Genomic DNA, 13,185 nt, shown 5'->3' with positions numbered 1-13,185 from the left:
CTATTTACTTTCCCTACTGTAAACTGTCCATGCAAATTGTTTCACATACTGGCTTCTGAGTGTTCTATTCTTTTTCTTTCTTTCTTTCTTTTTTCTACACCCCTTCTTTTATAATTTCTTTCACCTTTGGCTAAGAAAAGGCCAGGAAACTCACTCCAACAGGTGGAAGATAGGGAGCATGAAATATATTTTAAATACCTTGACAATTCTTGTTGCTGAAACTAGAGATACAGGCAGCTTCTCTGTCCCCACTCTTCCCCTCCCAACACAAGTGTGTCAGGCACCATTTCCATGGCTCCATTTTATGGTCAATCTAAACTACAACCACTTCCCCTACTTCAGATTCCCTATATGAGTCTCTCTTTATTCTTGTTTTTATTGCGTTCTTTCAAACAAAGGATTATCATTTTTAAAGGAAGTTAGCTATGTAACCCACTCCAGTGTTCTTGCCTGGAGAATCCCAGGGATGGGGGAGCCTGGTATGCTGCAGTCCATAGGGTTGCACAGAGTTGGACATGACTGAAGCGGCTTAGCAGCAGCAGTTATGCACCATTTAATTCTTGTATGTGTGTTTACTGCTTTTGTTGGGTTGTATGAGAGTGCATAAACTGGAAGTGGTCAAAACTATCAGTTGGTCATATTTTGGCCTCCCTCCCAAAGCTTTTCAAACATAGAAATTCTTTTGCCTCCTTAGTAATAATAAACCGTCATTTATGTGAACTGCCATCTTATCCACATGTTTTTATTTAGGGCTACTTTTTGCCTTTTATGAGTAGATCTGTTTTTAAAATGTCAATAATTTGTTGCCCTTTTGTGGAACACATGCTTTTGCATTCAACTAATTTATTGCTTATTTCTTTTTCATAAACATGTTTGAATCCATTTAAATGTATTTAGGGCTTCCCTGGTGGCGCAGATGGTAAAGAATGTGCCTGCAATGTGGGAGACCTGTGTTTGATCTCTAGGTCAGGAAGATCCCCTGGAGAAGGGGATGGTTACCCAGAGTGCCACTATTTTTGCCACTGGAATTACATGGACAGAGAAGCCTGGCAGGCTACAGTACCTGGGGTCACTAAGAGTCAGACATGACTGAGCAACTTGGAGCCTATTTTACAGAGTGAAGTAAGCCAGAAAGAAAAACACCAATATAGTATACTAATGCATATATATGGAATTTAGAAAGATGGTAATGACAACCCTGTATGGGAGACAGCAAAAGAGACACAGATGTATAGAACGGTCTTTTGGACTCTGTGGGAGAGGGAGTGGGGTATGATTTGGGAGAATGGCATTAAAACATGTATAATATCATATTAAAAAAAGGAAGAATTTACCTTATTTTTAGAGATTCTTCATTTACTTTTAAGAGTTAAATTGTATAATTCAGATAAATTTTGTGTTTATTTTTTGTATTTTAAGCACTTCATGTTTCTAAATCAATTTTCTTAGAATTTGAATCAGAACTAAAAAGTGTTTCATGGATAACATAAAAATGAAAAATTCTTCATTAAAATATTACAATTGAAATCTTTAAAAATCCTCCATTTTTGTTGTAGTTTCAATACTTTCCTTTATGAATTTTTAATTTATTTCTCTTGTCAATTTTTCTAGTAGGATGTTCTACATTGATCATATAAATATATCATTCCTTTCTTTTTGGTAAAATGCTTTTTGCTTCTTTACTCTTCTGGGTATCCAGGATTGAAAGGTTCCAGGACCAAGAAAGCTTATCTTTATTACAAACAATTAATACACCCTTTAAGTCTCTTTTTTATACCTGATTTTTTTAGCTTTACAGTGCCTGTCATTATCTGATAATCATTATAATTTCTTATTTGCTTCTATTCTTCCTCCATCATTGAACTGTACGAACTATTGTATATAGGCACTGTATACTCTTTATCCAGAAGTTAGTCTTCAATTTATACTACCAAATATATGACATAATTTCTCTTCAAAGTTTAGAATAAATGATTTTATGGGGAGAAGATTGAATGTGGGGTGAAGTATTCAGAGATTGCACATGGGATTACTTGAGGGAAATTTTTCATATTGAAATTATAGATATTAATATTAAATGCAAAATATGAACTGTAGAATTTCAACTATGTTTACAATGCTAATTTCTGAGAAAACTAGTCATGTTATTTTGTTTCTTGATAGTCACATTCACCACATGGAACCAGGGAATGATACAAAAATTTTGGAATTTCTTCTTCTGGGATTTTCAGAGGAACCAGAACTGCAGCCCCTCATATTTGGTCTGTTCCTCTTCATGTACCTGATCACTGTGTTTGGAAACCTGCTCATTATCCTGGCTGTCAGCTCAGACTCCCACCTCCACACCCCCATGTACTTCTTCCTCTCCAACCTGTCTTTTGTAGACATCTGTTTCACCTCCACAACCATCCCAAAGATGCTGCAGAACATAAGGACACAGAGCAAAGTACTAACCTATGAAGGCTGCATTACCCAGATGTATTTTTTCATACTCTTTGCAGTATTGGATGTGTTTCTTCTGGCTGTGATGGCCTATGACCGATTTGTAGCCATCTGTCACCCCCTGCACTACATGGTCATCATGAACCCCCAGCTCTGTGGTCTGCTGGTTCTGGTGTCCTGGATGATGAGTGCCCTGAATTCCTTGTTACAAAGTGTAATGGTGTTGAGATTGTCCTTCTGTACGTACATGGAAATCCCCCACTTTTTCTGTGAAATTAATCAGTTGATTCAACTTGCCTGTTCTGACATGTTTCTTAATGAGATATTGATGTATTTTGCAGCTGCAATATTGGGTGGTGGTTCCCTCACTGGGATTCTTTGTTCATATTCCAAGATAGTTTCTTCAATACAAAGAATCTCATCAGCTCAGGGAAAGTATAAGGCATTTTTCACCTGTGCATCTCACCTCTCAGTTGTCTCTTTATTTTATTGTACGTGTTTAGGAGTGTACCTTAGCTCTGCTGCTACCCACAGCTCACATTCAAGTGCAATCGCCTCAGTGATGTACACAGTGGTCACACCCATGCTGAACCCCTTCATCTATAGTCTACGGAACAAAGACATAAAGAGGGCTCTGGAAAGAATCAATAGAAAGGCAGGTATAAAAGTGTTATCTGTTCTGGGACTGAAGAACTACCCATGATTGCAGGATTTAAATAAATGGAGCCAGAAATTGATATGTTTTAACCAGATTTTGGAAGGAGAACTTGTCCATTTATTTCCAGGAATTTCCTTTTATTTGAATTCAACTTATCTACACAATTTAAAGAACTCAATTTATTGAGCTTTATTATGAATAAAGTTTTGGAAATTTTTATAGAGGGTGCATGAATCTATAGAATGCTTTGGGTAGTATCAGCATTTCAATAATATTAAGTCTTCCAAGCCATAGACACCTTATATTTTTTCATCTATTTGTCTTCTTCAATTTTTCTCATCAATATCTTACAGGTTTTAGTGTAAGATATTAAGTGTACAGATTTTACTGTAAGATATTTTAGTCTTTCCTCTCATTGATTTTTATATCTACATGATCTATCTAACCCCTCTGAACAACAATTCTGAAAATTTAGAATGAGAGTTCTGATTGTATAGTCCTCATTGGATGGACTTTTTTAAAGAACAAATGGGACAATCAGACTTAGCTTTGGAGAAATCTTTGTCTCAGGACTATAAAAAGGTTCAGTGTTATAACTTTGGAATCCAGAAGAGTTCATGGAGTAGTAATAAGCATTGGATACACTTGACATCTAACTGGTCTCTTGGGAACAAATCAACCCAGAAAATTTCCATTCTGTCCAGATAAGTTCCCATGGGGGAAATGTGCTTGGGGTTGGAGTAACAGTGGAAAATGTACTAATGAGAAAATAGAGTGGATATGCAGAGCTGTAAATATCTCCACTGCTGCTAGGTCTAAGCATGTTCCACTTTGAGCTGGAGAAGTCATGGTTTGTGCATTTGGATTCCTGAGTCTGGCTCAGGGGTCCATACTTCACTTCTTACTTCTTTCCTATCTGGGAACAGAGCTTCATTCTCCACCATCAACCACCTGGGGAAGTTTTGGACTTCCACCCAGAGTCTTCCATCTCAACCTTTCCATCCAGGTAAGTCTTAGAGCCCAGTAGACACTTCAGGAGAAAGCCACAGAGAATGAAATCCAAGAACATTTACCTGCAGTCACTTAGAAACCCAAATACCTGGAAAAAAGCCAACAGATCTCCCTGTTTATGTGCATGGTTGATTAAATGATTTCTAATCAATTTATTTAATATGTTCAAAGAAAACTGCCAATCAGATTCAGCAGTACATGATTATTAGTGATAATTAAGTGATAAGAATGAAAATATACTTGGATGAAATTCAAGAAGAAATTGGAAGCACAATGGTCTCAGTAAAATTTGAACATTTCCAGGGAGATTTAGGGTAGGAAAATAAACTATTACATAAAGAGGAGTTTGCAGTGAAATAATGACATTGTTTTAATTTAAAAAATTTTTAAGATGGTATATGAATTTGAGCAAATTCTGGGAGACAGTGAAAGTCAGGGAAGGCTGGTGTGCTGCAGTCCGTGGAGTCACAAAGATTCAAATCAACAGCATAACTATTACCTGGAAACTACAATTTTTGATACACATTTCACAAAATTTTCTCTTACATTGAGCATTCACTTGAAAAAAATTAAATTTGATATACAAACAGACAGATGGTAAAGAGCTTATCTTTGCAACTGTTTATTACCTGGGAGACTGGATATATTTGGAGGTTTATTAGCCACTTGCTTTATCACAAACTGTTTATGCATATTCTTTGCTTTATGCACTGGATTCAGATTGTTTTATTCTGTCCAGGTTTTTTTCTGTATCACTTCTTTTATAATAATATATTTCATCTCCAGCTCTGAGAGAAAATGCCTGGAATTACACTCCAACATGTGAATGAGGGGGAGAATGAGATGTATTTTAAATACCTTGACAAGCCTTCTATGCTGAAATAGATACCTGCAACTTCTCTCTCCCCACTCTTTCCCTCACACATAGGTGTTTCAGGTACCACTTCACCCCAAACTGCTCTAAGCTCCAACCACTTCCCCATTCTCTGTTTATTTTGGTTTTTTAATTGCATTTCTTTAAACAAAGATTTAAAAATTCTTTTAAAAAATTTTTACTCTTTGCAATCGAAATCATGTATGTAAATGTAATATATCTGTTGTTGGGTTGCATGAGAGCTTATAAGTTTGGGATGTTTAAATCTACCAATTGGTCGTATTTTATCCCCTCTCTCGCTGATTTTTTTTCAAATGTCAAAAGTTCTTATGCATCCATCAGTTCATTTCAGTTTAGTCGCTCAGTCGTGTCCAACTCTTTGTGACCCCATGGACTGCAGCATGCCAGGCTTCCCTGTCTATCACCAACTCCCAGAGCTTACTCAAACTCACGTCCATCGAATCAGTGATGCCATCTAACCATCTCATCCTCTGTTGTCCCCTTCTCCTCCTGCCTTCAGTCTTTCCCAGCATCAGGGTCTTTTCCAATGAGTCAGCTCTTCATATCAGGTGGCCAAAGTATTGGAGCTTCAGCTTCAGCATCAGTCCTTCCAATGAATATTCAGGACTGATTTCATTTATGATTGACTGGTTTGATTTTCTTGCAGTCCTTCTATGCATCCATAGAAGTAATAAACCACCTGTTATATGCATTACCATATAATCTCACATGTTTTTCGTTTCTGCCACCTTTTGCCTTTTGTGAGTAGTCTATTTTAAAAAGAGCAATTATTTGCTGCCTTCTTGTGGAATATGTGCTTTTGCATACAATTAAAGATTGCTTATATGTTTTTCATAAGCATATTTTAATCCATTTATGTTTGTGTAGGTTGGAATTAAAATTTTAGATACAACTTCCTGCACTATTTTTTGAATTGCATTTTCTATTCTCTTTTAAATTTTTATGCATATTATTATATTTAAAACCTGTGTTAATGGGACTATTACTACTTTATATTTTTCTTTCAGAAGTTCATTTTATTATATCATTCTATTTTGCTTAATATCTTTATTTTGAATCCAATATATTTAATCTGGTTTTGTTTCCCTTGGTTTTCTTTTTATTTTGAAAATTAAATTTTCTAAAATATTTGTTTCTATGTAAATGCACACCATTATGAAACCATTAGAGTGAACAAAGCAGGTGAGGTCTCTGCTTTGGATCTCATATTTCCATGGAGAAAGAAGAGTATAGTAAAAAATGCATGTATGACAAAAATGTCCTTAGGTATAAATCAAATGAGAAAAGAGCAAGTAAATTTTGTGGCATGGGTAGGATTTTATAGGGTATATTGTAGGGAGATCTTTGCATTTGGGACAAGAATCAGAAACAGAAGTGAAATGTGACCAATGGTTTTAGCAAAAAGAGATCTAAACTCAAAGTCCAAGAATGACAATGATACCACATAAGAAAACTGAGAGACGTGACATCCTCATCCACTATCTTATTACCTCATTCTTTGAAATGTATGAACATATGTGTAGTCAAATACACAGAAATAAATACAGAATAAAAATTCAGTCAAGGTTCTAATGTGAATGCCATAATGAGGCGAGTGGAGTTATAAAAGTGCAGTCAGCATGTGGTCCCTGGAGTCTGACTTCCGCACCCACGGTGCTGCCTGTTCTCTCTGCAACCGAACTCTTCCCTTGAGCTCTATTCACATTGCTTCTCACCCTTTTAAGGACTAGCCTCTCTTGTAAGTATTCTTGCATTAACTGCAATGGATAAGAAGCTTTTCAGAATGTGTCCCAGAGTAAAACACACCTTTTCCATGTGATCCAGCTTGTGTGCACAGGCAACCAAGGAATACACCTGTGCATGGGGCTTCCCAGGTGGCACTAGTGGTAAAGAACCTACCTGCCAGTGCGGGAGACAGAAGAGATATGTGTTTGATCCTGAGTTGGAAAGATCCCCTGGAGGAGGGCATGGCAATTCACTCCAGTATTCTTGCCTGGAGAATTCCATGGACAGAGGAGCCTGGGGCGCTACAGTCCATAGGGTCCCAAAGAGTCAAACACAACTGAAGTGACTTAGCACACATGCACCCATGTGTATGCACATACACACACAAGAACAGCTGGACAAAAAGAATAAACTCCTTACATGTATTAATACAATGCACTCTATCCTTCTGTGTTTAATTTGTTATATCCTATTTTATTTTTTACAAACTATAGTCTAATAGTCTAATAAATCTGAGACTCAGAATATGGAAAACATTCTTCCAGCATGCCTCCCATACCTACATTAGCATTTACCTGCTTCTTTTTCTTCCCTAATCATCGACAGTTTCTGAGGGAACATATTCTTTTATTGCTTTATGCAATATATAATTTATTTATTCAGCTATTTTTCCCAACTAAACTAAGTCTGGGGGGTTGTGGAGTATGTATGATATTGATACATGCCTCAAGGCACTCACAGTCTAGATGAAAATATTCAATTAATAAAAATCACACAATGATAACCTTTTATCTAAATTATCACTACATAAACTGTCCTTTTTCTGTGGGAATAATTTTAAAGTTCATGTAGGAGATGTCCAAAACTCCGTCTCTAAAACAGGAGATGGAGTTTTCAATACAGAGATAAGTGAAAAAAATTCCATATAGACCAGTGATTGACTCTCCAAGCAGAGGGAACAGGTGCATATATGCTCTGAAACTCGAGCCTGTGGCATCTAGTGAATCTGTGGCTCAAGTTCAAGATTCATGAGATTAAGGTGAGTAAGGGCAGCACAAGTGTAAAGTTGGTGGTTCATTCAGGGATAGTCAAGGCTGGGGTTTGAAGTTGTGGAATTTGTGGTCCATTCCTTATTGGGGAGTCACTAGTGAGAGTTAAGTCAGGGAGTTGGACAGTCAGCTTTGTAATATAGAAAGACTTCTTTAGCTTAATGTGAATATTGGATAGAGGGCCCTGTACCAGACTGTGATAGATGGGAAAGATGATGAAAAACTGAAATAAGGCTGGGTATTGGGGACTAAGATGTGGGAAAGCAATGGAAAGATTTGAGAGGAAAAAGAGAAAAATCAGCCGAATCTCATCACCAGAGGTGATGTAAATCATTCATTTACTACCAGGAAGGAACTATTCTAAACGTTTTGCATATATGGACTAAGTCTGTCAAATATCTAATTGTGAGTACTGCTATCCCAATAATTTGAGTAATAATATTAACATTTAGAAGGTTCCAGTGGCTCTCCATGTTCAAACAGCAAATATGTGCAGATCCAAAATGTAAATCTAGAATTTCAAACTACAAAAGTTTTACAGCTGATATCACTTACGAATTCTTTTACCAAATCATTCTTTAAATCTTCCACTTTTGTTGAACTTTATTTCACTTTGTGAATTGTGGGTTTATTTGCTTTGCTCATTTTCCTGATGGGAAATCTGTCAGATATTTGATAACATAAATACATCCTTTTTTTCTTTTTTAGATAAAATGCTTTTTTGCTGCTTTGTTATTCTGGGTAACAGGGATAGAACAGGGGCTGGAATGTCACCAAAACTAAGGAAGCTTTATACTCAACACAAACTCTACAGATTACCTAAATTTATTAGAACTTTTTCCCCCTTACATGTCCTTTTCTCCCCCTCTCAGTTTTTTGAAGTGATATTTTTTTTTTCTTTGAATACTGGACATAAAATGGTCACATTAAAAAGGAGGCCCACCCATATTCACAGGTCCATGGGAGACTTAGCGACTGGAATTTAGGTACTGTTGCTACAATTTTGCAGGAAAGATAATCATTGACATGGACAAAATATTGACAGCTTGCATTGTGTCATTGTTTTCCTAATTATTGCGGCTGAGAGTGTACTGGTAGTAGCATCACTCCAGTAGGGGTGTGTGTGTGTGTGTGTGTGTGTGTGTGTGTGCCCAAGCGTACATGTTGTGGAGCATGAACAGTTCCCAAGGCAGAAAAGGGATACCTGAGCCCATGTATGCATACGTGTGTACTAAGCTGCTTCAGTCATGTCCTACTCTTTGTGACCCTATGAGCTGTAGCCTGCCAGGCTCCTCTGTCTATGGGATTCTCCAGGTAAGAATATTGGCGTGGGTTGCCATTCCCTTCTCCAGGGAATCTTCCTGATCCAGGGATTGAACCCGTGCCTCTTATGTCTCCTCCATTGACAGATGGATTCTTTACCACTGGCGCCACTTGGGAAGCCCGAGTCCCTGTATAAGGATCTTTGGTATGAGGTCCTTATAATATAAACCGATATATAAAAATAAATTATAAAAAAAGAAAATAAAATAATGAGGAAGGGATTGATTTCTAATCACTGGATCTCTTGGAAATAAAATTAATAAAATGCAGGTAAAAATATGGTGAACTAAGTTCCCTGTGACTTGAAGTCTCAGCTGTAGCAGAAGGACACCTCGTTCCTCCAAATTCTCTGGCACTAGCATCACTCTCCATCTTGCACATCCCCCTAGATACAGTGGCTTACTTTTTAACCTTGACTTTCTGAAACAACTACTTTTCAGGTCCTTTGCCTTGGCTTTTCACTCTGACCAGCACACACTTCAACCAGATAACTTCGTGTCTCCCACCCTCTTTTCCATGAGGTCTCCAATCAAATATTTTCCACTCTAACTCAATGACTGAGTAAAAAATAATATACCTTTAACCATTTTGTTACAACTGATTTCTTTTTGTTCATTTCATCTGTCACCATCTGAAAATTTGTAAGATTTTTTTTCTTTATATTTTTTCTCCATTATTGAAGAACTGTAGAGACTACTGTACTTTTTGCCTAGACATTGGTCAGACCTCAATTGACATTCCTCAAATGTGTCACAGTAACTTTTTTTTTAAATTTTAATTAGAGGCTAATTACTTTACAATATTGTATTGGTTTTGCCATACATCAGCATGAATCCACCACGGGTGTACACATGTTCCCAACCCTGAACCCCCCTTCCACCTCCCTCCCCATATCATCCCTCTGGGTCATCCCAGTGCACCAGCCCCAAGCATCCTGTGACTTCTTATTAAAAGTGTAGAACACCTGACCACCTGGACAAAAGGCTGGGTGCACAATAAGAAGGCACAAGAGCATGCCTTGAAGGGAAAAGTTCCATACCAAATTATGGATACTGACTTCTAATGCAAAGTATATATTGTAGAATTCAATTAGGTTTCCAATCACAATTTTTGAGAAATTTAGTCATGTTAACTTTTTTTTTTTTTTTTTCCTGGTAGCCATCTCCACCACATGGAACCAGTGAATGATACACAAATTTCAGAATTTCTTCTTCTGGGATTATCAAATGAACCAGAACTGCAGCCCCTCATATTTGGGCTTTTCCTCTCCATGTACCTGACCACTGTGTTTGGAAACCTACTCATCATCCTGGCTGTCAGCTCAGATCCCCATCTTCACACCCCCATGTACTTCTTCCTCTCAACCTGTCCTTTGTAGACATCTGTTTCATCTCCACCACCATCCCAAAGATGCTGAATAATATACAGACACAGAGCAAAGTTATAACTTATGAAGGCTGCATCACCCAGATATACTTCTTCCTATTCTTTGCTGCACTTGAAAACTTCCTCCTGACTGTGATGGCCTAAGATAGCTTCATGGCCATCTGTCAGCCTCTCCACTACATGGTCATCATGAATCCCCGGCTCTGTGGACTGCTGGTGCTGGTGTCCTGGGTGATGAGTGCCCTGAATTTCTTAAGCCAAAGCTTAATGATGTTGTGGCTATCCTCTGTACAGATGTGGAAATCCCCCATTTTTTCTGTGAAATTAATCAAGTGGTTCAATTTGCCTGCTCAGACACATTTCTGAACAACATGGTGATGTATTTTGCAGCGGGGATGTTGGGTGGTGCTTCCCTCACTGGTATTCTTTACTCATACTCTAAGATAGTTTCCTCCATACGAGGAATGTCATCAGCCCATGGGAAGTATAAAGCATTTTCTACCTGTGCATCTCATCTCTCAATTGTTTCCTTATTTTATTGTACTATCTTAGGAGTGTACCTTAGCTCCACAGGTACCTACAGCTCACACTCAAGTGCAATCGCCTCAGTGATGTACACAGTGGTCACACCCATGCTGAACCCCTTCATCTACAGTCTCAGAAATAAAGACATAAAGAGGGCTTTGAAAAGAATCACTGGAATGTCAGTTATATAAGGTCCAATTGTCCTGGAGCTGAAGAAATACTCATGATTGTAGGGCTCAAAACCTCAGAAGCAGAAGGTGCTATTCTTCCTGTTTTTTAATTTATTTGAGTGAAGTATAGTTGATTTACAATGTAATATCATTTTTTCTACTGTACAGCAAAGTGATTGTTTTACACACACACACACACACACACACACACACATATATATATACACACACATACGTATACACACACATTATTTTTCATATTCTTTTGCATCATGGTTTTGTCACAGGTTATTGAATATATATATATATATATATATATATATATATATATATATATTCCATGTCTTGGCTATTGTAAATAGTGCTGCAATGACTGTTGGGTTGCATATATCTTTTCAAACTACATTATTCCTTGAATATATGCCTAGAAGTAGAATTGCTGGATCATATGCCAATTCTATTTTTACTGTTTTGAGGACCCTCCATACTGTTTTCCATAGTGACTCCAATAATTTACATGCCCATCAACAGTGCAGGAGGGTTCCCTTTTGTCCACACCCTCTCCAGTATTTTTTTCCAGTACTTTTTATTGGTAGACTTTTTAATGATGCCCATTCTGTCAGTGTAAAGTGGTACCTCACTGTTTTGATTGTTGAAGTAGAACTTTCTCCTTCTATTTATTTACTTGAATGCCCATTTCTTTGAATTCAACTCCTCTACACAATTTGTCATTCACTTTATTAAGCTTCTACTCTGTATGTTATATAGACATTTTCCCCTTTGTCCATATTCACACATGCCCAAAGTTTTTCCCCAGTTTAAATCAGAAATGTTTGAAAATTTCCCATTATCTTACATGGGACAACTTTGGTTTCTTAAAAATAATTTCTTCTCAAAGACTTGTTTCAGTGGACTTGTGGATACAGTGCAAGAGGGAGGGTGTGGGATGAATCAAGAAAACAGCATCAACATATACACGCTATTGTGTGTAAAATAGATAGTTGATGAGAAGTTGCTATATAACATAGGGAGTCCAGCCTAGCACTTTGTGATGACCTAGAGGAGTGGGATTGGGGGAGGGAGGGAGACTGCAGAGAGATGGGACACAATAACTGCAGATTTAAAGTACACAATTTGATGAATTATAAGAGTTATAAAAAATACTAAGAGAATGTGCTGCATATTTCCATTTGCACATAATAATACAGTGCACATCTATTTAAGTGCTTTGCATGTAATTGTGAAAACTTTAAGCTCCCTGGGGCTCAATTTCTTTATTTCTCAAGTTAATGTGGAAAACTAAATACAACTTCATACGGATGCTGTAAGAAATAAATAAAATGTGTGGAAGTTCATATTTTGTGCAAATAAAATATTTTTGTGTTTATATGAGTGTGTTTCACACAGTTTTCCTTGAAACTGGCATAATCATAAACACACATGTACACATAAAAACACAATTAGGATTCCATCTTTTATGGTAATAGGAAACTTGACAGAATGTTGGAAAGGATAGATATGAAAATAATGAATATCTGAATTACCAAGAAGCATAAAGATGTAGAAATATAAGCACAAAAATTTAAAATCAAATGGGTAACTTCATTTTCACAATAGATTACTTATCCTATCTTAAAGTTATGAAGACATCATAGTCAGGCAGAATTAATATTTATGCAATAAAGAATTCACTAATAGCACAGAATACCTTTAATTTGATTTCATTTTTTTTCTACTTAATGTGGATTTTCAACATAAAATGCCCTTACCCAAGGTAAGCCAATGAAGAGGCTTAAAGTTAATTTGAGCAAGTAAATTTTATTGAAAAAATGTCTATATTATGAGAAATAAGATTGAAGCTGGAGGAATCAAGCTTCCTGACTTCAGGTTATTCTACAAAGCTACAGTCATCAAGACACTGTGGTATTGGCTCAAAAAATAGTCAAAACACTCTCTGACATACATCACAGAGGGATCCTCTATGACCCCCCTCCCAGAATG

At 37.0% G+C, this 13,185-nt stretch overlaps 1 protein-coding gene and 1 pseudogene across 1 annotated transcript; both read left to right on the top strand.

The window, feature by feature from the left end:
* The first annotated feature begins 2,275 nt into the window (after positions 1 to 2,275).
* On the top strand, positions 2,276 to 3,145 carry LOC113896387 (olfactory receptor 7A10-like). Its single transcript, XM_027548588.1, has 2 exons — positions 2,276 to 2,630; positions 2,916 to 3,145. The coding sequence occupies exons 1-2, from the start codon at positions 2,276 to 2,278 to the stop codon at positions 3,143 to 3,145; spliced, it is 585 nt and encodes a 194-aa protein (XP_027404389.1).
* Positions 3,146 to 10,274: 7,129 nt separating this feature from the next.
* LOC113896385 lies at positions 10,275 to 11,205 on the top strand (annotated as a pseudogene).
* The last annotated feature ends 1,980 nt before the right edge of the window (positions 11,206 to 13,185 follow it).

The sequence above is a fragment of the Bos indicus x Bos taurus genome, chromosome 7 (assembly GCF_003369695.1).
Source record: "Bos indicus x Bos taurus breed Angus x Brahman F1 hybrid chromosome 7, Bos_hybrid_MaternalHap_v2.0, whole genome shotgun sequence".
Classification (NCBI taxonomy): Eukaryota; Metazoa; Chordata; class Mammalia; order Artiodactyla; family Bovidae; genus Bos; species Bos indicus x Bos taurus.
The sequence above is the reverse complement of the archived record's forward strand: the minus strand, read 5'-3'. Positions and strand labels throughout refer to the sequence as shown.